General features: G+C 36.0%; 3 protein-coding genes across 3 annotated transcripts; all 3 read left to right on the top strand.

Moving 5' to 3' along the window:
- The first annotated feature begins 43 nt into the window (after nt 1-43).
- Nucleotides 44-6,911, top strand: LOC117564036 (cryptochrome-2). The gene is made up of 3 exons (XM_034242640.2): nt 44-773; nt 830-1,813; nt 6,709-6,911. Exons 1-2 carry the CDS (start codon nt 86-88, stop codon nt 1,774-1,776), a joined length of 1,635 nt encoding a protein of 544 aa, XP_034098531.2. The 5' UTR covers nt 44-85; the 3' UTR covers nt 1,777-1,813; nt 6,709-6,911.
- LOC117564039 (uncharacterized) lies at nt 2,589-3,437 on the top strand. The gene has a single exon (XM_034242643.2). The coding sequence runs from the start codon at nt 2,708-2,710 to the stop codon at nt 3,335-3,337; it is 630 nt and encodes a 209-aa protein (XP_034098534.2). The 5' UTR covers nt 2,589-2,707; the 3' UTR covers nt 3,338-3,437.
- An 11,069-nt stretch (nt 6,912-17,980) lies between the features above and the next one.
- On the top strand, nt 17,981-18,970 carry LOC127565202 (uncharacterized). Its single transcript, XM_052002714.1, has one exon. It carries the CDS (start codon nt 17,981-17,983, stop codon nt 18,968-18,970), a length of 990 nt encoding a protein of 329 aa, XP_051858674.1.
- Nucleotides 18,971-26,441: the final 7,471 nt, after the last annotated feature.

Below are 26,441 nucleotides of genomic sequence, written 5' to 3'. Positions count from 1 at the left end.
AACGAGTTGGCAGCGCTGCACGGTCAGGCGGTCACAGATGTTTTTATTAAAAACGGTAAATTGTTAATTTTTTGACTGGCGAAAAATGAGCATTGAAATAGAAAGCAAATCAACACAACGTCGCACGCTTGTGCACTGGTTTCGTAAAGGACTGCGTGTACACGATAATCCAGCACTATTGCAAGTTTTCGATGTTGCTCGCACTGCGCCACATAAATACAGCGTGCGCCCAATATTCCTGTTGGATCCCGGCATACTCGACTGGCTGCAAGTAGGGGCAAATCGCTGGCGATTTCTTCAACAATCACTCAGTGATCTGGACAATCAGCTGCGCGAACTAAATTCTCGTCTATATGTAGTGCGTGGCAAACCTGTGGAGCTCTTTCCCAAACTCTTCGAGCGCTGGAATGTGGAATTGTTGACATACGAATCAGATATTGAACCTTACGCTGTGCAACGTGATGCTGCTGTGCAGAAGCTGGCTGCAGTGCATCAGGTGCACGTGGATACACACTGCTCACATACCATTTACAATCCTGAAGTGGTTATGGCACGCAACCTAGGCAAGGCCCCTATAACATATCAAAAGTTTTTAGGCATCGTGGATCAGTTGAAATTGCCCAAAGTACGTGAAAAGCCAGAAAAGCTGCCTGAGGAAGTACAGCCATCAGAGGATGCACTTGAATTGGCAGATGCAAGTGTCTACGACTGTCCAACGTTGGAGCAATTGGTGAAGCGACCCGATGAACTGGGCGACAATAAATTTCCCGGTGGTAAGTTTTGAGTTACAAATGTCAATTCCAATCAAAGACTAAAGTAACTTCTACAGGCGAAACGGAGGCACTGCGTCGATTGGAAGCCTCGCTTAGAGATGAACAATGGGTGGCCAGCTTTGAGAAGCCCAAAACGTCGCCAAATTCTCTTGAGCCCAGCACCACAGTGCTCAGTCCTTACTTGAAATTCGGCTGTTTAAGCGCACGATTGCTCTACGAGCGACTCAAAGGAATTCTTGCCCGGCACCCCAAGCACTCGAAGCCACCAGTTTCCTTGGTGGGCCAATTGCTGTGGCGAGAATTCTATTATACGGCTGCAGCCGCTGAACCCAACTTCGATCGCATGCTGGGCAATGCGTATTGCATTCAAATAGCATGGAACGAGCAGCCGGATCATTTGGCAGCATGGACACATGGACGAACTGGCTATCCGTTCATAGATGCCATAATGCGACAACTACGTCAAGAGGGCTGGATACATCATTTGGCACGCCACGCAGTTGCGTGTTTTCTGACACGCGGCGATTTGTGGATTAGCTGGGAGGAGGGACAACGTGTTTTTGAGCAGCTGCTGCTGGATCAGGACTGGGCACTCAATGCAGGCAATTGGATGTGGCTCTCGGCATCGGCATTCTTTTACCAATACTTTCGTGTCTATAGCCCGGTGGCGTTTGGCAAGAAAACCGATCCAACGGGCGCGTACATCAGAAAATATGTGCCGGAGTTGGCAAAATATCCGGCCAACTGCATCTTTGAACCGTGGAAGGCAACACTGAGCGCACAGCGGGATTATGGCTGTGTGCTGGGCAAGGATTATCCGCACCGCATTGTCAACCACGACATTGTGCACAAGAAGAACATAAAACGCATGACTGCTGCCTATAAAGTGAATCGCGAAGTGCGAACTGGCAAACAGGAGCCGGATGAGGAGCTTGATGAACCAACTGGAAAACGTAAGGCTAGCAGCATCAAATCGGGCCGTGCGGCGAAACGAAGACGCTGACAATTGTTGACTAATGATGATCTAGTCTGGAGCTCAGGTAATTTCTCTACATATTGTATTTACATTTGCCTTAACCAAATCCTTTGGCCTCGCCATTAAAGTCCATTATGCAAAGATCTTTGTACATAGTACATATCTTATACTAACGACCTGAGGTAGCTTAAAAAGATTCATGTCAATGGCGTCGCCGCATATTTTAGGCCGCTGTTAACCAGCAAGCACTGCCAGGACATAAATCACTAGTCCTGTGGATGGCACTCGAGAGTGCTCGACTAGGAAATTGCTGTACCCAGTTCTTTTAAATTTGACACAGTTGCATATTCATGTAGTCAAGTGAATGCTTGTGTATTCTTAAAGTCTTCAAAAATTCCCAAATATTTAGCTTAGAACTCGAAAAAAGGATAAATCACAGATAAGTTTTTGTTTGTGATATTTCAAACAATTGTTAATTTAAGATTGCAAAATACATTTCATATGAAACCTGCACATCATAAATGAATACAAATTTTGAATATTCATTTTTATTCGAGAAATTTCAAATAGGAATTGACTTCCTTTTTACACTTGTCAATACTTTAAAGTAAACACTTTAGGCTCGAAAATATAAAACAGATTTTAAATAACTTGTTAGTCAAATGTTATATTTAACATTGCAAACACCATGTGATTATTTGATATATGACATTATTTTTTTAATTGAACATCATAAAAAAATCGTTACTTCATTGTTGAAATTTCTTTATTTTACTCGAAGTAGACGCTGAAATCGTCATTACTTTGGCTGTAGTGTCATTTGCTTGATTCTAAATATCATATTATTATACATTTTCGGAATTTCATGAGCTCCGGTCATCTAACATTATATAAACTAAAATTATCAACTTATTTCTTGTGATTCTCATAAAACAAACAATTGAAAAACGATCCTAAAATGTTTAGAAATTTGTGCATGCTTCGCAGAAATATCTTGCTATCGCGAGTTATTTATTCGAGTTATACTTTTCGAGCCAATCTGGTTACAACTGCCAAATACCGTTCAAAGCCAATAAATGAAGTTTCAGTGTCGGATATAAATATTCATGAGCTGGCAAAAGGTGACGATGAGTTTACGCGAAATTTTCTAACTACCAAACTTTCGTGTGAGGTGAGTGAATTCTCCTCCCCCAATGATGCTACCGATCCTGCCACACCTGTTGAAACGGAAACGGAGTCACCAGCAGCAAGTGCTGGGGAGAGTGTGACTATTTTGGATAAGGATGGAATGCCGATTGTGCCTATTGAAATCGATGGATGGAAAAATGCCGAATATGATGAGGATGGACCGACCATACAAAATCCCTCGGGCGCACCGCTTGACATAGGCAACGATATCGAGTACAAAAAGGAACAAATGTTGGAGGTGCCGGATAAGCGAGAGGGGCAATTCGAGTACAAGGGCATAAAGGTTAAGTTGCCCGAATCGGCGGACAAGGATGTGGGCACCTATAGATTCCGACGTGACCCTGAGGATCTGGAGACTGTTGGCGACGATATGCGTCTCGTTAAGTTCGACAAAAAGTAATTGCTAGTTAATATTTCGGTGAATGTGTTTATGACTGTGGACTTTAGTTTTAATTAGTGTCTATGCCAAAATAAAATCAACAAAATTAACAATATAAGAATCGTCTACGTAGTTTCAATTGTTCAAGTGATCGCTATCGACTACTTAGCTAGTTCTTTCATGTTTAACTTCGAGCAAGCTCTTAACAGAGAGTGGACGAAAGTCCTTCTGAGCTTGTGCAGCTTAAGGCCAACTGCAAAGAAGAAGCAATAATCTGTAGTGTGGCCAGGCTGGGCAAGCGAATGAACCCCATTGAACTTTAGCTTGACTGTGGGAGCTGTTGAGCTTAAGTGAACAAACAATAGAGCGCAAGCGGAAGAGGAAAAGTTAAATAGTTGAAGTCAAACACAATGCAGTCCGCACTCAGTTCCATAAATTGCAAGCAAACAACATCCCGAATGGGGTTGGGAATATGAGGAGCAGAAAGAAGAAGACACGTTGCTACGTAAACCACAAAAGCAAATGTCTAAACAAAAACGAAAACGTAAGCGAGCTAATTACGTTTATTTCCTAACGTTTATTTGCGTGCAAATGTGTGTCGGTGTGTGTTTGCGTATGCGTATGTGTGTGTTTGTGTGCCAAATTATCTGGTAAATTAAGCAATTTCAATTCAACAAACAAGCTCAAGTAAGCAAATGTGACGATATTTCCGATTCCGATGTCGATTCCAAATCTGAATCCTCAATCCTTATTGCTTATGTTGCACACTTTTTATGTGCCCAGCACAATTTACACACACAAAAGATCCTATTTATGTGTGTGTGTGTGTGCACCTCGTCAATTCGTTGCTAAGCTGTTTGTGTGTGTTTGTGTGTCATAATGGCCGCTGAGTGCGGAATGTTAACTCAATCCCCAGGGGTCCTTTTTCCGTTTTCGCAGCTATTTGCATAATATTCCTACCGTTACGATTAAATGTTTAGAATGCAATGCGACCACAAACATTCAAGTAAATTGAATACATAGCAAAGTGCAGCATAAGATATATAAAGACGTGCACACGATTAACAGCTATCCATCCCTTTCTCTCCTCACTGTCTAAATATTTCAGAGCGACAGAGTGCGGCAAACGTCCGTTAGGTGGCGTGAGCATAGCAAACAGACCAGTTGCTGTTCTCAATTGAACTAGTTCTATATTTATTAATTATTTAATTATTCTGTTGCTTCTTTTCGTAAATTTAATAAAAAGTGTGATTTGTTTAAAGAGTAAAGTAAGCCAAGTATCCATTATATTTTATTTATTTTTCTTCCTCATTTTCCTATTTTGAGGGTCTCCTTTAAAGCAATTTAAGCTTTTCTGCACCAAATTCAAGTCGAATGCTTGACGTTTGCTCATAAATACTTTAGTAACCACAAATAATTTTGGCATTTTGACTTGAGAGTGTTGAGTTCCATTATTTGTACTTCCATTTGTGTGCGTGTTTGCATTGTAAAATGTATTCAATTCAATTACAATTGAGAGGCCTTGCATTGTCTCTAGAGGTGTTTATTTAAGTTCGCGGATAATAGGCTAAATGTACAAGCATCGAGTGTACACTCTTCAGACGCATACAAAGGCAATCGAGCGCAAATAATAAGCATTGAATATGATATTAAACCAACTTCGACATCAATCCCATACAGATTGGGAGTTACACTGAAAAAAAAATTGCCAAAAATGTCATTCAGTTTAGAATTTATGTTTGGTTCTTGAGGCATCATTAGGATACTAGTAATTTAATATTCAATAAATATATTTATTTCTTTATTTTTCATTAAAAACTAAAATGAACTTGCACTTCTTTGAAATCACAAATTTGACAAAAGAAAATCAATTATTACTAAAGAGCAAGAATATTTTCTTTATTATGTAGATTTAATCCGGAAAGGAGTTAATTGTTTCTCGCTCTGTACTCAATTTATGCAACGCGCAGGAAACGCGCCGGCGACAAACAATTATCCTTGATAAAACGTGATTGATTATGTACAACAGTTCCTCTCGTTTTGTTCCCTTTGCAACAGAAGAGAGCCTCGATTCTGTTGGCCCATTTCACGGTTGCCATTGCTCCATCGAAATTTTCAATCAATGCAATAATTAGATGTCCTTCCATGCGCCCAATGGAGCGTGCAAATTTTCAATCAACGTGGCACAGGCACAGGCAAAGGGAGCAGAAGCCAGAGCCGAAGCCGGAGCTGAAACTGGAGCTGGAGAATGTCAGGGCGAGTCCTGTAATGTGAAAGTAGTACTAACAATTTTGGGGAGAAAAATCTACTTAACCAAATTGATGACAATGCGATAAGTCAGGCGGCGAGTTAAGCCGCTTAAATGCTTATAAACTGCCAGTCGAACCAGCATACAAAAAATATGATTCCCCATTAAGCCAGGCGCCCCCGCTTCCCCAACTGCTCCCCTCGTTTTTTGGCTGGCTATGCGAATGATATGGCATGCATATGCTGGCTGGCAGGATGCCTGACTGTCTGCCTGCCTTTCTTCTTCCTGACTGCGAGCAGCATAAATTGTTGTCATGCCAAGCCACATTAAATTCAGCAACGGCACGTACAACAATTTCAAGCTCTCATCCTTTTGTTGCCCCTCCTCTGCCCCGCCCCTGGTTCCTTACCCTTGCGCACTTTTGACCAGGGTTACAGGTAACACACACACAAAAATGAGTGAGAGCGAGCGAGCGAGAGCGATTGTCATAAATATATCAAACAATCGTTCGTGCCATAAATAAGCAAATGCGTGCACTTTCTTGCCATAATTGGCAATTTGCGTTCTTGCTTCTCGTTAGTTTTCCACTAAGATTCCTTCTCCCTCCACTCTACTGTAGTACTCCTCTTTTACAAGCAGCACTGTGGCCTTTGACTTATGCGCACTGATTACAGCGACAAGCTTATTAGCAGACATCATGTGTCACACATTCTATACTCGTGATACTGTGATACTGGTAGAGAGTCCCTTTGCTGCGATTCGAGCGTGCAAATTGCCGAGGGCAGTCACATAAATTACAACTGTCCAAATAATACTTAATAGACTGTTCAAATTATGAGCGGAATACCTGGCAAATTGCGTAGCTTAAGAGAATATCCTCCGTAGTATGGCTTTTGCCTGACAGATGGCGCTGCCTTTGCCTGCTCCCGCAATTTTCGTGACTCGAAATTAAATGTAAAAATAAATCATATTTTGTGAAGTTTATTTTTAACATCAATTTAAAATACTTTGTAATAGGTGATTGATATAATAACAGATATTTATTTTGGTCTTTCTTAAAATACATGAACTTTAACTTTAATATTTTATTTTAACAATATTATAAATTACTAATTTCGATTATCTTAACCATTCTCTATTATAGGTAAAGAGAGTCCTAAGACTAGATAAGCATGTTGAATCATTATGAGCTTACATTGAATGTATGCTATTCTTTAGTTTTATTGTTATATACATATAAAAACTAATTGTTACTGAAATTGTATGTAAAATTATTTGTATAACTTTCAAAATGTCATTGAAAGCAAAATAATTACGATATTATAAATAAAAATTCAAAAATGATTATGCTGAATTTAATTGTCTTTTATTATGTTAATACAAATTTGTACATTTTTATTGGGAGAAGAATATTTTAAAATAAATAATAAACAAAAAATATATTAGACTTTTATTTGATAATGATCTATAGAAGTGTACCTTAAAAATTCGAAAAAGTACGAAATCATCGAGTGAAATACCAGGCGAACAGAAATCAGCAGCAAGCAGCAGTTCAGAAAGTAACTTGCGCCACGTGTTTATTAATGTAATTGGGGAATATTATGACCCGCTCTTGGGATCCACATTACGCTCTGAGAGAATAAGTGTTTTCTGAGCAGTTTTTCCTCTGTATGTTCGGCTAATCCACCTGCTACTTTATTATGTTAGCTTGGTATTTTAGCCGATCTCTTCGACTTTCTGTTTAGGACGACATTTGATGTTGTTGTAAAAGTACTATTAGTAATAGTTAGTTGTTGTCGTTGGAGAATTGAAGGCATCGAAACAGCGGAAAAGTGAAATAGTAGACGAGCAAAAATTATCAGAAAGCAGCAACACAAAAAGCCACCTGCGCGATCCACAGAGCAGCGAGATGCATTTTGAGTGGATTACAGCATTCTTCGTTGATATTATCTTATTTGCTTAGATCCACTTGCTACTCTTGTATGTTCGCCTGGTATTTGAGATGATTCACATGGCTTGTGCAATGCAGAAGACTGCTACTCTTTGTATGCTGAGCTCTGAGCAGCTGATCGGGTATTGTCTTCAGTATAAGAGAGCGCTATACATCAACTCAATCGTTGTTTGATTCTGCTTGCCTGTTTTCTCTCAACACTCAGTCTAGACAGGGTGAGGGCTGGAGGGGATAGCAGATGGCGAGGGGGTGGTCGGGGAGCAGTTACAGATGGTGCCAAGTATTCCATGATTGGTAGGATGAGTTTGCATTTTTTCATATACTCGACGCCAGTTGCCCTCCCTATAGAGGTTTTGTGACACAGTTTCTTAAATGCGCACATTTTTCCTAAGAAATTTTCAAAGTCAAAAACATATGTATTGTCAATATACCAGTGACTTTATTTAATACGTATACGTATATGTTAGTATACTAACAGTATTAAGGGATATAAACTATGTAATATATGAAACGTATGTAATATAGTCGGTCTATCTGCGTAACTTAATATATATGTAGATCTCAGTCTATAAGAATGATCTTATCTTACCATCTTATATAATATGATATATGTCTATATATAGTTACATTTTCAAGCATTACTTTGACGAATTAATTTAATTTAATTTGTGAAGCAAGCTTAATCAACCATGTTTTATAAATAAATAAACAGAATTTGCTGATCACTTATTGATCACATATCCTTGCAGAAAAGTCTATTGCAAATGGTAAGTCAAGTAAATCAATAATCTAACTTTTTAACTAACCTATAAAAACCGTTATTTAATATAACATATCGCGGATACTTATAATGGTACTTACGTATTCCAGAACTTGTTTGTGAAAGTGTTTCCAGAACAACAAGCAGAATATCATACAATTCTCCTGAGATCTGAGGTAGCTTCTGTTAGCTTTAGACTATGTGTGAAAACAAATCCAACTACAGCTACAACTTGCACTACAACAACAACAAGTTGGCCTACACCTGCTATCCACAATCTAGTATCCACTATCCACCTACATATTTTGACGCAGAAGTATTCATTTGGTCTGGTTAACCTTGCCCCATCCTCGGGTGCTCAGCTCTCAGCTCTCGTGCTCATTCCATCACGATGTTGTTGCAAATGAAGTACTAAATCCGCAAGTGTCAAGCGCAGGAAGGAAACAGGAACAAACTGTGTTCAAAAGGACGACGAGCAGCAGACGAGGCAGCAGCTTTCATGCGAGAGTCCTTCTCTTGTTTTTCTTTTTTTTTTTTTTGTGTGTTCTGTTCTGTTGTTGTTGTTGTTGGCATACTATAAACCATTTTTTGTGCGCTTAATTTTTGTTGTAGCTTTGTTTTGTTTTGTTTCGTTTCGTTTTGTTTAGATTGTGGCCACATTTGTTGCGGACGTGAATGCGCCTAACCCATTTGCATTTGCTGCTTTTCTGCCTTGCTGTTTTGCTTTTGGCTGTTGCATTTGCATAACTAAAACGGAGCGCGTCGTTTTGGCAATGCTTCCATTTAACCCACTGAGCTCGTTTCCAGTCGCCGCCGCAAACAAAAGCCACGACACGTCAACACACCGACGTTTGCACACACACGTAATAATGGAAGGATACGAGGATAACAAGGATACGCATTCGCATTCCCACTCACATGCAACAGCAGCAACAACAATAAAGGATGTGCGAATGTGCAGCTAGTTTACACCTGGCTTTTTTTTCGCTGCCTCTTCTATGCTCCTTCTCTTTCCCACGCCCACTCGCTGGTCCTTGGTGCTGCTGCTTGTTGGCTCAACAAACGAAATATTTGTTTGCGGAAATCATCAGCATCATCGTCATATCCGCCATGAGTTTAGTTTGCTGGCAAACAAGCCACCATAATAGCCATGTCCTGCTCCTAATCCATACGCAGTTCTCCAGCAGCTAAGCACTCGCATCTAACTTCAACTTGTATCAAGCTAAAGTTAATTTTATTGCTCACTTACTAAATGTTTCTCTTAATAATGATTATATACTTTTTGCCATTTTAATTTCATTCACTTCAGTCTTCAACACTTAAATTAACTTCTTGCAATACAAAGAAGACTTTATTTTAAAATAAAACTTTATATTTAGACAACCAGAGAATATCACAAGTTAAAGATTTAAATGTATACGATTTATTAAGCACACGTAATATATTGCAATACAGTATTCACTTCAGCATTCCTATTATATTCTATGTTAAGTGTTGTATTTTTCATCTAAGTTTGCAATGTTATTTATAGAAAAATGTATTCAATTATTCAAATTGTAGCTTAGTTTATTTAGGTACTTTGTAGCATGTTCACATATTCAACTATTAAAACAATATCACAAGTAAGCAAAGTAATCGATCTTAAAGTGTATCTCAACAGAATACTCACAGGGCGTAGAGACCTCGTAGTTAAGGGACCACAACTAAAACTGAGAACGATCAAGCTCCATTGGCAACTTCACAACTACAAGCTCCTACCTAACATACTCTTGAGTACCCAAAGGAAAAAACACAAATTCTATCAGCAACATAAGTCAGCTTCATCACAAACGCTTCAGTCCTTTCATCTTGGTTATGGAATAAAACGAATACAAAAGTGAAAGTACATACATCTATAAGTACTTAGAAGATCCGACCAAATAAAAAAGTGAAAGTACATATATACAAATACTTACGAAAACTAACCAGCAAACAGTGTAAATAAAGTTCATTCGACCATACTTATAAGAAAATAAAGGACAAACTTTGAAAGAAACAACGTAAAAATGTTGAACTGAAAACGACACCAGCCACGAGTGCTGAATAAGAATTGGGCCGGATGTCGTTGCATAGATGGCAATCGCTGCATATTTGAGCGGCGGCTATGAGACAATTGCGAGACCATAAGTCTCGCATTCGAAGAAGCTTTTATAATAACAAAATTATAGCACTTAGCTTTGGCCTTGAAATTGTCTTTGAAACAAACAGATCGCTTCGTTTCATTAATAAACAAACCAAACTTTAATCCTCAATCGTATTTTACTTTTGAACAAAGTTCGAGAAACTAATCGGTATTCATCTAACTAATTCAATTAATTTATACAAATGGGTAATTCTCTGGTAAATGTCGCGTGCGACCATCTTTACAGTTAAAAAAAAACATATAGTAAACTAAAACAATTTTAAAAATAAGTGAAGGTTATTCTTAAAGCTTTGTATTAGCTCTATTTTTAGAGCTAAGATTGATATTAGAAACTTGTTCTGTTTTACGATAAAATATATAAATTCGTTCATTTTTATACGGGTATTATAACTTTGTGCCGGCAGGAAATAGGGTCGGAGATGCCTCCTTCTACCTGTTACATACGGTAGAAGGAGGCATCTCCGACCCTATAAAGTATATATATTCTTGATCAGGGTCAACAGCCGAGATGATATAGCCATGTCCGTCTGTGTGTCTGTCCGTCCGTCCGTATGAAACACTGGATCTCAGAGACTATAAGAGATAGAGCTATAAAATTTTTCGACAGCATTTGTTATGTTTGCACGCAGATCAAGTTTGTTTCAAATTTTTGCCACGCCCACTTCCGCCCCGCAAATCAAAAAACTCGAAAATAGCCTAATTTAATAATAATAATAATAAAGTTAGAGTTACGAATTTTGGTATATACAATAATTACTATAGTAGTTATGATTCCTGAAAATTTGGTTGCGATCAGATAAAAATTGTGGAAGTTATTAAGGAAATACTTTTGTATGGGCAAAAACGCCTACTTACTAGGGGTCTGAGTTGCTTTGGTCGACAATCTGGTACATTGTGCCGTCTATGGTATATTTTGAATGGTGTACTATATCGATATACCAAACATATCATTTGGTATATTTTTAGTATTTTCTGCATATTTTGAAAATGATACCGCAATATTTTGCCTTTATTAAAAATGGGTAGCGGGTATCTCACAGTCAAGCACACTCGACTGTAACTTTCTTACTTGTTTGGTTTTGCGTACGAATTTATTAATTTTTGCAATTATCAGAACACAAAACAAAACAGAAAGAAAATTCCAAAACCATTCTGCACGGGCAGCCGGGTCAGCACTTTCAGGGCATACGGCTAGCTTTCGTTATACGAATTTATGCACTTGACAGTTAGTTGCATTTTGGAAATAAATCGTGACGGTCATAGCCTCGCAAATCCCAAGTTTTCTCATTCGCATTATCGCGTCTTAAATCAATCCTTAAAGAAGGACTTCAATTAATTTACACAGAATACTCTCTCTCTCTCTCTCGCTAATATGCCTTATCAGAGCATATTCTTGTTGTACATAATATATGTACATGAGTTAACAACAATGCTGACAAAATGTCGAAATGCGGACATAGCAAGATTGAACGAATTTAGAAGAGAACTGTACCCCCAAATCCAGGAACAACTGGGTAATAAAACAGAGCAAAGGTTAACCAAATGAAACCAGAAAGAGAAGCACCAGTCCAAGTCGAAAGCAATGTACATAGGCTAAGATCAGCCTGACAATTCATGAATAAATCATTATTGAAAAGTGAATCCAAAATCACTGACGTGCTGGTGTCTCTTAATCATTATTTGGCAAACCTTACATGAAACATATTACAATGTATGAGGATGTTGAACTCAAGTTGAACATTTGAATCTCAATTAATACCTGAATGCATGACAACATAATTAGCAAATCTGCTGAAAATATTCAATCAAATGAAAAACCACATGGTTTCCAATTGAAAATTGAAAATATTAGACAAATCGAATAATCTTACCCCAATGAGGTTCATCGAGGCATAGAAGAAACTATTCTTAAGCAGGCAGAATCACTTTCCATCACCGTAAAAGGCATCGAAAATAGTAAATAATTTGGAACTTGAAGTACAAATGTAAGCAAAAAAGGCAAAAATATTATACCCGGAAAGAACAAAATTAATTATACCAGGATATTCTAAACATACAACATGATAATGGAGCGAACTTCTAAAGGGAGAAACCTCAAGAGATTCACATAACATAAGTAAGAAAAATTGTAATCTTAAAAAACACTTGCAAAACATATCAGCATATTATTCGTCCTAATCATTAGATTACAGAAACTATAGAACGGAAAAAAGAAGAATAATAAACCCTTTATAAACCTTTATAAATAAAACCCTTTATTTCATACCATTAAAATAAAAGAAAAAGGGTCCAAATATAATTTTTTGGAAAGTTCAGAACTCAGAAATTAAAAACATAGATTCGCAACACAGTTCAGAGAACTTTAAGAAAGACGTAGAAATAAAAAACAAAATATATTATAGGTTTCATAAACATAAACAAATTCGTTTAAAACCAACGAGCAAAATTAGAAAATTGAAGAATAGAAAAAGCGAACATAGATTTAGAATTAATACAAAAGATAGTTAAGAATGCGTTACGTTACATAAATAATAATGCAGAACTTTATTATTAGCTATGTTAAATATTAGTTCCAATTTAAAATAAGCATACTATAAATATTTATCTTACTTATTGCAGCAAAATTTCAAACTGAAAATAAATTTTTCTAAGGTGAAATTCATGTTTGAATATTCTTTTTAAGATTAGAATGTTTTTTCCCATACTTATTTTTACGCTTTTCGACCCTATTTCAAATTGCCACCAAAACTACGTATCTTCATCTTTGTGCTTACTACCAATTTGTCCTCTTCATATTTCCGCCTTATTCTCTATCTCTCTATCTCTTTGGCAACTTTTTGTCATGACTGCCATAATCCGCGGTATTTTTCTGCTGTTTAAATTGATTTCGCAACGTGAAATATTAGAAAAGTCGCTTGGCGAATTGTTTTTGTTGTCCATCATTGGGATTCCCCACGTTTCCTTTTTGGCCGAGTGCTCAACAGGATTTCCCCCATAACATTTCGACGAGACAAACAGAAAAGTGTGGCACGATTGTCGATGTCGCCAGCCATGTCGCTGGCATTGAGTCGTGACCAAGTTGCAGTTTGTTGTGGCACGTAGCACGTGCAACGAAAGTTGCCATTGCCGTTGCCTTTCCCAAGTCCGCCCACTTTGCACACACACTTTGTCGTTGTCGTTGTCATCGGAGTCAGAGTCAGAGTCGACGACGTCTTCAATCCCTTGGTCTAATATTCCCTTTCCCTATTTGCAATCCCAATCTTCGTCCTACTCCAATACTGCCTGCCATTTGCGTGGGCAGCTGATTTATGACACTCAAATGAACTTCGACGCCAATGGAATAAATTTCATGTGACTCTAGCATAGAGTTCTCGATTTGTTTTGCATTATCATACCCTCTTCTAGTCGAAGATGCGAGCGACACAAAAAAATCGGAGTACTGTAAAGTTAAGCAAAGTCTAAGACATAAAATTGTCAACAACTGTCTTTTATTTAATAAATAGCTACAGGATATTGCACAGTCGATACCATCGCTTGTTGTGCATTCAATTTTTAAAAGCCAAACAAAAATTGATGAAGAAATGCCGAAAAATTTGAACAATTCAGAAAGTGAAGTGAAACAATTGCTTTAGTAACTTTGACTTCGATTGAAATTCATTTTTTAAGCAATGCAAACATTTACTTGAATTTTGTATTTGTTATTAGATTGTAATACAATATATTTACAAATATTTACTTGCTTTTTTTTTTGTTTTGTAACTGATTTTATTAATTTGCAAGCTGAAGTGTTAGTTTATTAAAGATTTATATAAAATTCTTTTAAATTCACTAAGCGTATTGTTAGTTAAATCAATTTACGTTTAATATGCGAACAAAAATATTAAATTTTTTTGATTTTGCAGCATGCAATTGTAAATTCAGGGCTAATAATCGTATTCGTTTTTGAATATTGAAAGACAGCTTTAAATACATTACTTGCAAATGGCCTTAACAGTCGCCGCAATAGTTAACAGCTGTAAATCGTAGGGGAAAAGCAAGTTGAGGACATTTTTAGTACATGCTGTTAACATCACTCTTAAGTGAGCTGTCATCAGCAATGTTAAAGGAGTCCATGCTAACAATAAAGCTATTAACAGCAGTTTAATGCAATTGAAATTTTGGAAAATGTTATTTTGTATTTCGTATATTTTAGAAAAAGAATCTTTAATAGCTACAAAAACAAATATGTTAAATAACATTCATCTTAACGAAGGCCCCGACCCGACCTCATGCTACAGAAATTAATAACGTTGCAAAACAAGGGACAACACAATTGTCAAAAAAGACAATAGACTTTAGGAAGAGCAAAGCAACTGACAAGTTTTAAAAAATCACAGTTTTTATGGTACTTACAAATCATTACAGACTGGCAAGTAAAAACTGTTAACTATATAAGCTAAGATCAAAACGGCAAAAGCCTTTCAGCCAATTAATATTGTTCTGTTGTTATTGTAATTTCCGAAATAAACAGCTGATTTTAAAGTGGCTTAATGTATATGAACAATATTTTCGTTAATTCCGAATTAATTCCTCAACAAATTTAAGACGTAAAGTTCGTTAAAACAATGCCAATTTACCTTCTGTGCAGACCGAGTTGTATTTCAATTTTCGTCCTAGAAGTTTTGTAAATCTGTTGTGGTCAAATGTACCAAATGTACCATGTACAATTTCAAACGTAGTTGCTGTTAAAAATGTCCACGCTAATAACAGTGTACATTGCCTTAGCAAATGCTCGTTAACAGCACAAAGCAATTGCTAACCACGGTTGCCATTTTTCGTACAAATGTAGCAAAACTGGTACATTTTTTATGCGTTGGTACATTGGATAGCTTTTTTTTCATATTGGTACATTTTTAATATGCCTAGTCTAGTATTTAAATTGTTCATAAAATTTTATGTTCACACATATTTCTTTTTATCAAATGGTTCTGTTTTGTATCAGTTAGAAATTGAACCATGACTAGCACTGGAAAATATCGCGTACTTTCGATTTGCGATGTTTCGTGTCAATTGAGAAAATATGTATGCGCCAATGTAAGGTCCATCACTACATAAACAGTTATATATTGTGAATCACAATTTGTGATTCAGCCAAATTTCTAAGCGAATAAGAACTTTCCTTAGTACCTCTAATAAAAACCTATGAAAGTTTATGCAATGGTGATCCTGATGATATAATATCCCAATGGAACCAACTCCGACTTTCTTTAAATCAGGGAAAAGAAAAAGAGTTTCGTAAATTTTGGACAAACATTGAAAGTAAAAAAAAAGGTGTTGACGAACCGCTGTCCAGGAGCTTAATAGAATTCATAAACAGCTTGATGTCGTTGCCACACAGCTCTGGTGCTGCAGAGCGAAAGTTTTTTGAAATTTCTTTAATGAAAACTAAATTGCCAAATAAATTTGAATTTAACATAATGTATTGCAAGGAATTGATTGATTGTAAAGACCTTCACTATGTTTGGTCTACAAATTAACAAAGATAGTATAAAATTTGATTCATTATTATTCAAGTGAAAGTTCTGTTTTTGATTTCTTTATGTTTGAAAAGTATAATTGATTAAATAAAAGTTCTGTTTTTGTTTTCTTTTATATAGTAAATGCTATACTATAATTTGAAGAAAAAAATGAAATATGAAATAATAAAAGACAATTTAAAAAAACGTTAACAAAATATAGTATTAAAAAATACCGAAAAAAATTTGTGGTACATTTTTGCTAAAATTGGTGCATTTTTTCAAAATTTTGGTACACGAAATTTTTTTGGAATTTCAACCGTGGTTAGAGTTCTTCGAATAAAGATCTTAAAAGTATGCCATGGTTTTTTTGTCTTAAAGTTCTTTCAATGTAGATCCTAAAAGTATGCAAGATTGTTAACTCCAACGATGCACTATGGTCCAGGAGACCACTTTTCTTGATGGAAATGAATAACTCCTAAACTACTTGAGATTTCTTGATGCGTTTTTTTTAGTTGAACTAAGGAAGGTCCCTAGCATAATTTGTGAAAAGTGGGCGTGTCTACTCCTACTGGAAATACCGCGGTGGATGTACGCTGCTCGCTGCGTTAGAGCTTTTAACTTAGAATTTCAAATTTTCGAATGAGCCGAAGAGGCTCTGGTGTTCGAATCGCAGCACTCCGCTCGTCTGGGATTGCAATAATACTGTTTTTAAAGATACGTTTTGCTTGTATGAATTGAGAATTTAGATGGTGTTTACTTAGTATTCTTGATTTCGCAGTTCGATTTTGGTGTTTTTTCTCGGGCTTGGTGTTTGGCTCTTTTTGAATGCGACAGTGCCTGCAACAAGCGCCACAGCTTGGTCAAAGAAGTTGGACCATCTTGTCTTCCGTCTTTCCTAATCTTCACCAGGATCTTCGACTAGGATTCTCTTCAGCTTCTTCTCTTCTCAATCTCAGCGACTAGTTCGCTTATATAAATTAGATTCAAATGTTAAAAAGTGATGCGCTACATTGTTCAACAGAAATAATTAAAAAGTTATATAAGAAAAGTGTAGCGCCACTAAGTCATACAAATTTAAATGAGACAACATAATTAAAAATTAGTAGTGCAAAAATTCATAAAATTACACGAAATGTAAAATTAAAACAAAATTAAAAAGTGTTACGCCATCATATTGAAAAATTAGTTTCGTGAATGTGCCATATGAGAAGTGTCATTGTTTTTGGTGAAATTTTTATTTTTTATCAAGCACTGTTCCAGTACTATTTCGCTGGAGATCGATCGCCGCCGCAGGAGTTCTGTCCGTAAGTTTTTTATTGAGAACACATGCATATTATTTGACCTTAATTCATTATGCACAAACACGAAACAAATATAGATAAAAGAAAAGCATACGAAAATTGAAATTATTCAATATTATAAAGAAAATTGTTTAAAGAGAATTTAAAAAAAAAATTAAAAATTGTTATAACAGATAAAACATGAAGTACTCTAAATGAAAACGAATTAAGCATATAAAATTCGCAAAGAACTGCAACTTTAATAAATGAGTTTTATTCAACATTGTTCGGACTAGATTCTCAATATATCAGCAAAGACATGTTAACCCAAGTAGTACAAATGTATAAGATGCTCCCGCAAAAAAGCTGCCTCATTCAATTGACGCCACAACAATATGTCTACTTCATTAATGAAATACATCGCACTAACCGAACTGAAGGCTTACATCCTGATCGAGTATTCACTAATGATGCAAAGGATTTCTAGTCAACGTGATTTTATCGATGAATGGAAAACAATTCGCCTCAACTATAGACAGCGCGCAGAACAAAGTTTAAGTCAACTACGGAATTTGAGCCAACAATTCGATCGTTTTCTATGGCGGTGTGATCCTCCAAACACATACTTAACGTCACTTATGATGAGGTGACACGACTTGTGCAAGGATATGTCAAGAACGAAGTGGATCTTAGCAAACAGGGGTCCTGTTTTGAGTCTTGCCCCTATTATCAGAATACAACTTCAATGCGTTGCTTCGATAAAGAGTTTTGTTCTCAACAGCGTCAATGTTTGGGTCGCATCTACAACTGTCAATTAATAGAATCGGACTTGACGGTATGCCAATCACCAAAGAAGAGTTCACGTCGCTATGAATACATTCAATATGGAAATGGACAACGATTTGGGAAGCAGAAAAATGTTTCGCGTGATACCAACAATGTGGATAGCTGGAGAAGATGGATATTCTGGAAGTGCAGCTACTGCTTTTGTCTATGCGACGACCATCAAAATTCTGATCGTTACTTCAATCTTCGGGAAACTGTATCCGATGTGAAGGCGAACAAAGTGATGACTGGAGTGCGTTTTGTGAAGAAGAATCGTGTTTTCCATTTGCAAATACAGGAAGGACAAATCTTACCCCGAGGTGCAATCAATCAATCCACTGTGGAGTGGAAACCCGTCGATGGCTACAAAATCGATGATACAAATATTAGGGAAGGAGTCGACTATCATTCAATGAACTACAAGAGTCGGGGCTTAAATCTGGATGAAATAACATATACTAATGACGGATCATTTGTGGTAACCGGTGTCCGTTTCCAAGCAACGAAGGGACGACTCAATCTAATAGTTTTGTTTAGTAATTTTGATTTCGTTAAGGGTATGCTAATTGAGCCGGAGTCAACTCGAAAATACCAATCTAATAGCGACATCAAAGGCAGAATAGAACTACATTTAAAAAATCTGGATGTTCCAACGTTGTCTTTTGACAGTTCACAGCCCTTATCAAAGGATGGACAATATCTGGAGTTTGTCAACACAGGAATGGAACAGGATGCGGCACAAACAACAGTTCCATTTATTGACATTCAGGATGTCGTCTCCAATCACCCAGTGCCCTTAGCTGGAATCAGCATATACTATAAAGGTAGTCCGGGATACGGTGGCTTCGTGACTCCTAAAATCATCAGCTACGATATTTCCCCACATCTCCCGCCGGTGACAATGCTTTAAAAAACTTTTGATTATGACAATGTCAATTAATATATCAATATATTTTTAATCTAATAAAATAAAAATTAAGTTTATATTATATTATCTTAAATAAAGTTGATAATATCATTTATATATATACATATATATCTTTTATATACCTTCCTTAATATCTTTTTCCCTGTTCTAAGATTTCAGCGAAAAGAAAAATGAAACGTGTTACAATTGAATACAATTTGTATGTTTACCTTGTTTTATTTTATAATAGTAGAAGCACATAAAGAGAAAGAAACGGGTAATCAACTTTATAGTCCAATGTTTTTAAGTGGCATGGCCTTAAGTCAGAATTTGAAATATATGTATGTGTAAAGTATGTTTGTTTTACATTCACGAGCTTTCAGACAATCTCTCTCATGTTTAAACTCTCTGACATGCTTTTAACTCAGGTATATGTTGTAGCTATATCTATGCCCGTATGCTTACTTATTTATGCGTATCACTTAGATGTGAAAGACTATTAAAGCAAGAACAATAAAACTTGGTGGCAATGGTACAATGAAAATCAAGTTTCAATCAGAATACCATCGTTATATTGTAGCATGTGTACATATAAAGTACATACTGTACTTTGTATAAGTCAGAAACATATTGGCCCAAGCATATTTCAAGTACCGTGCAATATGATCACACAAATATGTTTGGAAATATTATAAGTGCTGCGTCGGTGTATTCCATATAGCCGACGGCACATGTAAACATCCTCTTTTACGCTCACGCTGTCACCAGCGCTGAGTATATTTATACGTATATTATATATAAGATATACATATGTGAGCCTCTGCGCTGCCGTCGCAGCCATGTAGCCTTAGATATAAGAACCTTATCTACTTGGACTAAGCTAAGCGAATTATCAAGTAAATAAATTATTTTAAAACCAAGATCCAAACAGCACTGACGTGCTAGAGTTCTTTCTCTACTTGGCGACCGTGCAGTGTGACACAGGATCTGGAGACCAACTTCTACCCATCCGTGCACTCTGAAAAAAATCATGACGACGTCCTTGGAAAGATTCTGACAAAGCTGATGAGCACCAACAACAACAAAAAGACTGTGAAAACTAATTCACAAGTCGTATGAAGCGCAATCTACACAACAACTACATGGTTCTCATACAAGTAAGTGAAATAACAACAAAATACCAGTAGAACCGTTAACTTTTACACATACCAACATACAACAAGAAAGATGATGTGCCAATTATGTGAAAACTGTGTGAATCGCCAGCGTTTTGGCCTTTGCGTAATTGCAACTTGTGCCTTTCAAACTGAAACCAAAAGCTGTTGACACGCTTATAGAATTCACACACACCAAACCGCACAAACTAAACTAATATTTGAGGACTATGAGAGATGAACCAGAACCAAGAGAAAAACAACAAACCATAGGACTTTGAGAGCAGCACCAACCCGATTGTGTTTTATTCGTAGACAATATACAAGTTTTCTTCCAGTCCCGTCATGTGTAGACACAAGATGCGAAAAGACTTACTCACTTCGTTTTGCCGTATATGCGGAACTGATTATCTACAAGACTCGTCGAGTATAAATTCTTGCCAAAGGGAAATTTAAATTTCCCTCGGCTGCGCTGGCGGAATTTGTACTCGACGTTTCTTGTAGAAAATATGCGGTGCAGCTCTTGCCGAAAATCTGTGCTTAGATTCTAGTGCGTAGTTCGGAATATGCAAAATAAAAATACGCTCAAAAATATATGCAGTAAATAAAATGTTTATTATACTTGAAATTAAATTTATTAAAACTAATACAATGAGTACTTAAATTTATATATAATATTATCTAAACAGTTTTACTTATAACTAAATAATATAATAGCTAAAAGAAAAAATTAATTTATTTCGCCGTTTTCAATATTCTTCGCCCTGAACAATGCCTTGTAGTTTCTATTTTTATCATCCAACGTAGCTCTTTCGTGGTCCTCAAAACTGTAAATATAAATACAAATACAAATATATTTTTTAATTTAAATCAGATTAGAATAGTAGTTTAATAATATTAACAACTTACCTCTGATTGTTTTATAAAAGACGCGTAGGAAAAATCAACTTTCTCGTACAGCACTCACAAAACAAATGACAAATGATACACAAAATTGCACATGTTCGAGAAAAGTAGGCGTTAGGGAAATTACGCGTTGCGCTAAGAGGGCGCGTACACCAGACTCAATGCAAGAAGCATTCTACAAGACGATTCATCTAACGATCTGCATAAAATTCTTGCACATGTTCGAGAAAAGTAGGCGTTAGGGAAATTACGCGTTGCGCTAAGAGGGCGCGTACACCAGACTCAATGCAAGAAGCATTCTACAAGACGATTCATCTAACGATCTGCATAAAATTCTTGCACATGTTCGAGAAAAGTAGGCGTTAGGGAAATTACGCGTTGCGCTAAGAGGGCGCGTACACCAGACTCAATGCAAGAAGCATTCTACAAGACGATTCATCTAACGATCTGCATAAAATTCTTGCAGTCTCGGTCTTGGCATGACACGAAACACAATTGGGAAGCCGCACATCCACAATATGATCGAAAGTGCGATCGAAACGCATGAACGGACATCAACAAGTGCGAGTGGCAGGCAGTCACAACGTTGGACAGTAAGCTAAACCGACAGCGCAACTAAGTGCGCACAACATATTAATTCGTTTTTAAAAATTCTTTATTTTAATTTTGCTCTGCGATGCATACATAAAAACCAATTGTACAAACCAGGCAGTTTCTAGCTGCGGGTTTTCTTTTTTTTTTCCGAGGTAGGGAAGCATGTACTAAAACAATACTAAGAATCGAAATGCCAAAAAGGCAAATACTTAAGTAAAATTAACAATAATGCCTAAAAATAGTAAAAGAAATAAGAGAGGAGGTCAAAAGAACTTTCTCAATCTAAAAATTAAAAATTTACATAGGCAACTATATGCCACAGGAACTGAGACCGTATCCTGGGAGGAAAATGTGGCTCTAAGAAAAGAATTAGAGTCCACATATAGAAAATTAGATGCATACAAAAAGAAAGAAGATTTAACAAAAGTTAGAAACCCAAAATGCCCAGCAGATTGTAAGGGTGCTGTTGACAATCCTGATTGTGAATATGTAAATATACATATATGAAAGAAAAGAAAACAGACCAAGATACATACAAAGATTTCCAGCCCTAAAGTAGTGGATTCCACTGCTAATTTAATATACAAAATAGAAGCACAAGACGTATCGACCATCACAACGTTTCTGATAGTAATTGTTATAATTAAAAAAATAAACAAAGAATGTCAGTTAAATTGTATAGATAAGCACTATGGAATGGAGTGAATTAGCGAAACAAATAATTGTTTTCAAAGATAAATTCGAAAAATCTTATATGTGTGTCAATAAGGGCGTACCTATAAGAGTCGAAACGTTAATTAACCACATAAATACAGTAATCTTAAACTATAATAACATAGTTCAACTTTACTTAAGTAAAGAAAAGAGGCTTACAGAACAACATGCAAATCAATGTATAAAAATCACTTGGAACTAGGATATTAAGTATTACCACAAGGCATAATATACCAGGAGATTTAAAATTAATGGTAACCTTTGATTCAGATCACATTGACAGCGATATTGAGCCTCTAGATTAACTGATCCAAATATGGCGAATCAGGTGGCCTTAGATCGAGAATATGTAAGACAAATATCGTGTACTATTCCGAAATTTGTTGGTAAAAAACTATCATTGGCCAGATTTCTAACGTGTTTAAGGTTATTCGAACGTACTAAAGGCACACAAGAAGACTTAGCCGTAGAAGTCATAAAGTCGAAAATAATCGACCCAACTTTGTATAAGGTACAAAATGAAACATCAATTATTGGTATTATAAGTAAATTAAATACCGATGTTAAATATTAAGCAAAAAGGCAAGTCAGCCTTACAGTATACAGCTGAAATTGACAGTTTTCGTAACCAACTTGAAGCAGCCTATATTGGCGATGGCCTAGATTTTGATAACGCAGAAAAATTTTCGACTAACGAAACAATATCTGCCATAACAATAAATTGCGAATACGAGAAACTTCGCATAATATTAGAAGCCGGCAATTTCACCACTTTTAATGACGCTATAGGTAAATACTATAAATCCAATGGAATATCCGAAGAACTCAAGGTAACTCGGAAAACTAACAGCAACCCTCAGATGTTCAATGCCAATAAATGGCTCAATAAAAACCATCAACCTCAACCTCAATATTTTTGTAAAAGTTAATAATGAAAGACCAGGTAAAACGTTTACACTGTTATTAGATACTGGTGCAAATATATCTATACTAAAAGAAAATATAAATATATTTGAAAACGTCAATGAAACGATCACTACCCAAATATAGGGTATTGGTACAGGTGCACTTTCACTTAGTCGACCAAAGTTTCCCAATACCTAACATAGTGATGGCATAATATGTTAGGCATAGATTTCATAAAACAATATGATTGCTAATTAGATTTCTTGCAAATTCTTTCGCTTTCACTAATTATTCGCCCAAACAATTTAAATTATCCGATTAAAATGCAAATACTTCATACTTGTGACAATAATGCCACAGTTCTCCCAGCTCGTTTTGAAGTTGTCCGTGAAATACAAATTCCCTCAATACAAAATCAAATATTGATATTAAACCAATAAATTGATGAAGAAATTTATATTGCAAATACTATTTCCAACCATAAATTGTATAAATACTGAAATATACCAAATGGTATATTTGGTATATCGATATAGTGTCACATTCAAAAAATACCATAGACGGCACAATATACCACAAAATACGGCCAACCCTACTAAGTAGGCGATTTTGCCCATACAAAAGTATTTCTTTAATAACTTCCACAATTTTTATCTGATCGCAACCAAATTTTCAGGAATCATAACTACTATGATTATTATTGTATACACTCCGCTTGTTATTCGATTGTTTTGATTTGCGGGGGCGGAAGTGTGCGTGGCAAAAATTTGTAAATTTGTCGAAATAAAAATTAGAGCTCAATGTCGTATAGTCTCTGAGATCCAGTGTTTCATACGGACAGACGGACAGACAAACAGAAAGACAGACCAGACGGACATGGCTAGTTCGTCTCGGCTATTGATGCTGATGAAGAATATATATATATATATATATATATATATATATATATATACTTTATAGGGCCTCCTTCTACCTGTTACATACATTTCCTGTCGGCACAAAGTTATAATACCCTTCTACCCTATGGGTAGCCGGTATAAAAACAATTGAAAGAATGATGCACCAGATATTCAGATATATTCGGACTAGAACCCGAATCTATAACAACTAACAACTTTTATAAACAGAGACTGAGATTGATGGATGATGAGCCCAAATTCAAGAAATTCAAGCCCAGGTAGAGAAGTTAATAGACGACAAAATAGTCCAACCATCTGTATCAGAAAATAATAGCCCTTTTTTACTAGTTCCTAAGAACTAGTCCTTTCCGGACTCTGAAAAGAAAAAATGGCGGTTAGTAGTTGATTATCATCAAATTAACAAAACACTACTGTCCAATAAATTTTCCCTACCTAGAATTAATGAAATTTTTGATCAACTAGGCAGAGCAAAATATTTTTCATGTCTAGACTTAATGTCTGGTTTCCACCAATTTGAACTTGAAAAAGTTCTAGAAATATAATGGGCAACTTTTGAGAGTAGCGCTACTCAACCCGGTGACCCAAATAGAAAATAAAAGGAAAAAGGAGATACATTACACAATGATCCAGTAAAAAGAGTTTACACAGGTATTAGTAAAACCTTAGCCAAGTTCAAAAGACAGTACTTCTGGAAAGGTATGACTCGATAAATTACAGAGTACGTACGAAAATGTCAAACATGCCAAAAATCAGTGACAAGAAATACTAAAACTCCTTTAACTGATATACCCGTACACGCTTTTGACAGAGTTATAGTAGTCACCATTGGTCCACTACCAAAATCTGATAATGGTAATGAGTACGCAATCACATTAATTTGCGATACCGTCTAGTTGCGATACCGATTCCAAGCAAAAACGCTAATATAGTAGTCAAGGCAATATTCGAGAATTTTATTCTGAAGTACGGTCCAATGAAGACGTTCATTACGGACATGGGAACAGAATAGAACAAGTAAGAAAGCTACAGTCGAGTGTACTCGACTGTGAGATACCCGCAACCCATTTAAATAAAAGAAATATATTTTGCGGTATTTTTTATCAAAATATACCGAATATACCGAAAAATATACCGAATTATATATTTGGTATATCGATATAGTACCGCATTCAAAATATACCATTGACGGCACAATATACCAGATTGTCAGCCAAAGTAATTCAGACCCCTAGCTAGTAGGCGTTTTTGCCCATACAAAAATATTTCTTTAATAACTTCGACAATTTTTATCTGATCGCAACCAAAATTTCAGGAATCATAACTAATGTAGTAATTATTGTATATACCAAAATATACTAACGCATGATACACAAAATTGCACATGTTCGAGAAAAAATCCCGAGTCTAAGATTGTTTTATAAAAGACGCGCAGGAAAAAACAACTTTCTCGTACAGCACTCACAAATCAAATCACGCATAACACACAAAATTGCACATGTTCGAGAAAAAATCCCGAGTCTAAGACCAGACTTCTAGCAATAACTTGGGATTTTTTTCTCGAACATGTGCAATTTTATGTGTTATGCGTGATTTGATTTGTGAGTGCTGTACGAGAAAGTTGTTTTTTCCTGCGCGTCTTTTATAAAACAATCAGAGGCAAGGTGTCAATATTTTTAAACTACTATTCTAATCTGATTTAAATTAAGAAATATATTTGTATTTATATTTACAGTTTTGTGGACTACGAAAGAGCTGTGTGGGACGATAAAATAGAAACTACAAGGCATTGTCTAGGGCAAAGAATATAGAAAACGGCGAAATAAATACATTTTTTCTTTTAGCTATTAGATTATTTAGTTATAAGTAAAACTATTTATATACATTTAAGTACTCAGTGTTTGAGTTTTAATAAATTTAATTAGAAGTACAATAAACATTTTATTTACTGCATACATATATTTTTGAGAGTATTTTGCATATTCCGAACTACGCACTAGAATCTAAACACAGATTTTCTGCATGACCTGGACAGCAGACTGTCTGGTAGACATAGCAAGTCAAAATAAACAAATAATACTAAAATATACTAATCTCTATATTTATGTTATATATTGATAGACTATTTTGTTATATTGCATAGTTTACAAAAATATAATACCCTATATAATTCGCTATGGTAGGTACCGGGTATAAAAAAAGTTCCTTGCAGTTGCTATAAAAGACGCAACATTCATCACATTTCTTCGCTCGTTACTTGTGAACAGACGTATTATTGTCCAT

This window comes from Drosophila albomicans, chromosome 2L (genome assembly GCF_009650485.2).
Source record: "Drosophila albomicans strain 15112-1751.03 chromosome 2L, ASM965048v2, whole genome shotgun sequence".
NCBI classification, from domain to species: domain Eukaryota; kingdom Metazoa; phylum Arthropoda; class Insecta; order Diptera; family Drosophilidae; genus Drosophila; species Drosophila albomicans.
Note: the sequence above shows the minus strand (reverse complement) of the source record. Positions and strands in the feature narration are given on the sequence as shown.

What these genes read in the sequence shown, in the direction of transcription:
- LOC117564036 (XM_034242640.2), top strand. Translation starts at nt 86, where the DNA reads ATGAGCATTGAAATAGAAAGCAAATCAACACAACGTCGCACGCTTGTG. An exon ending in CGACAATAAATTTCCCGGTG is followed by an intron (nt 774 to 829) that starts GTAAGTTTTGAG and finishes TAACTTCTACAG; the next exon opens with GCGAAACGGAGGCACTGCGT.
- LOC117564039 (XM_034242643.2), top strand. Translation starts at nt 2,708, where the DNA reads ATGTTTAGAAATTTGTGCATGCTTCGCAGAAATATCTTGCTATCGCGA.
- LOC127565202 (XM_052002714.1), top strand. Translation starts at nt 17,981, where the DNA reads ATGCGTTGCTTCGATAAAGAGTTTTGTTCTCAACAGCGTCAATGTTTG.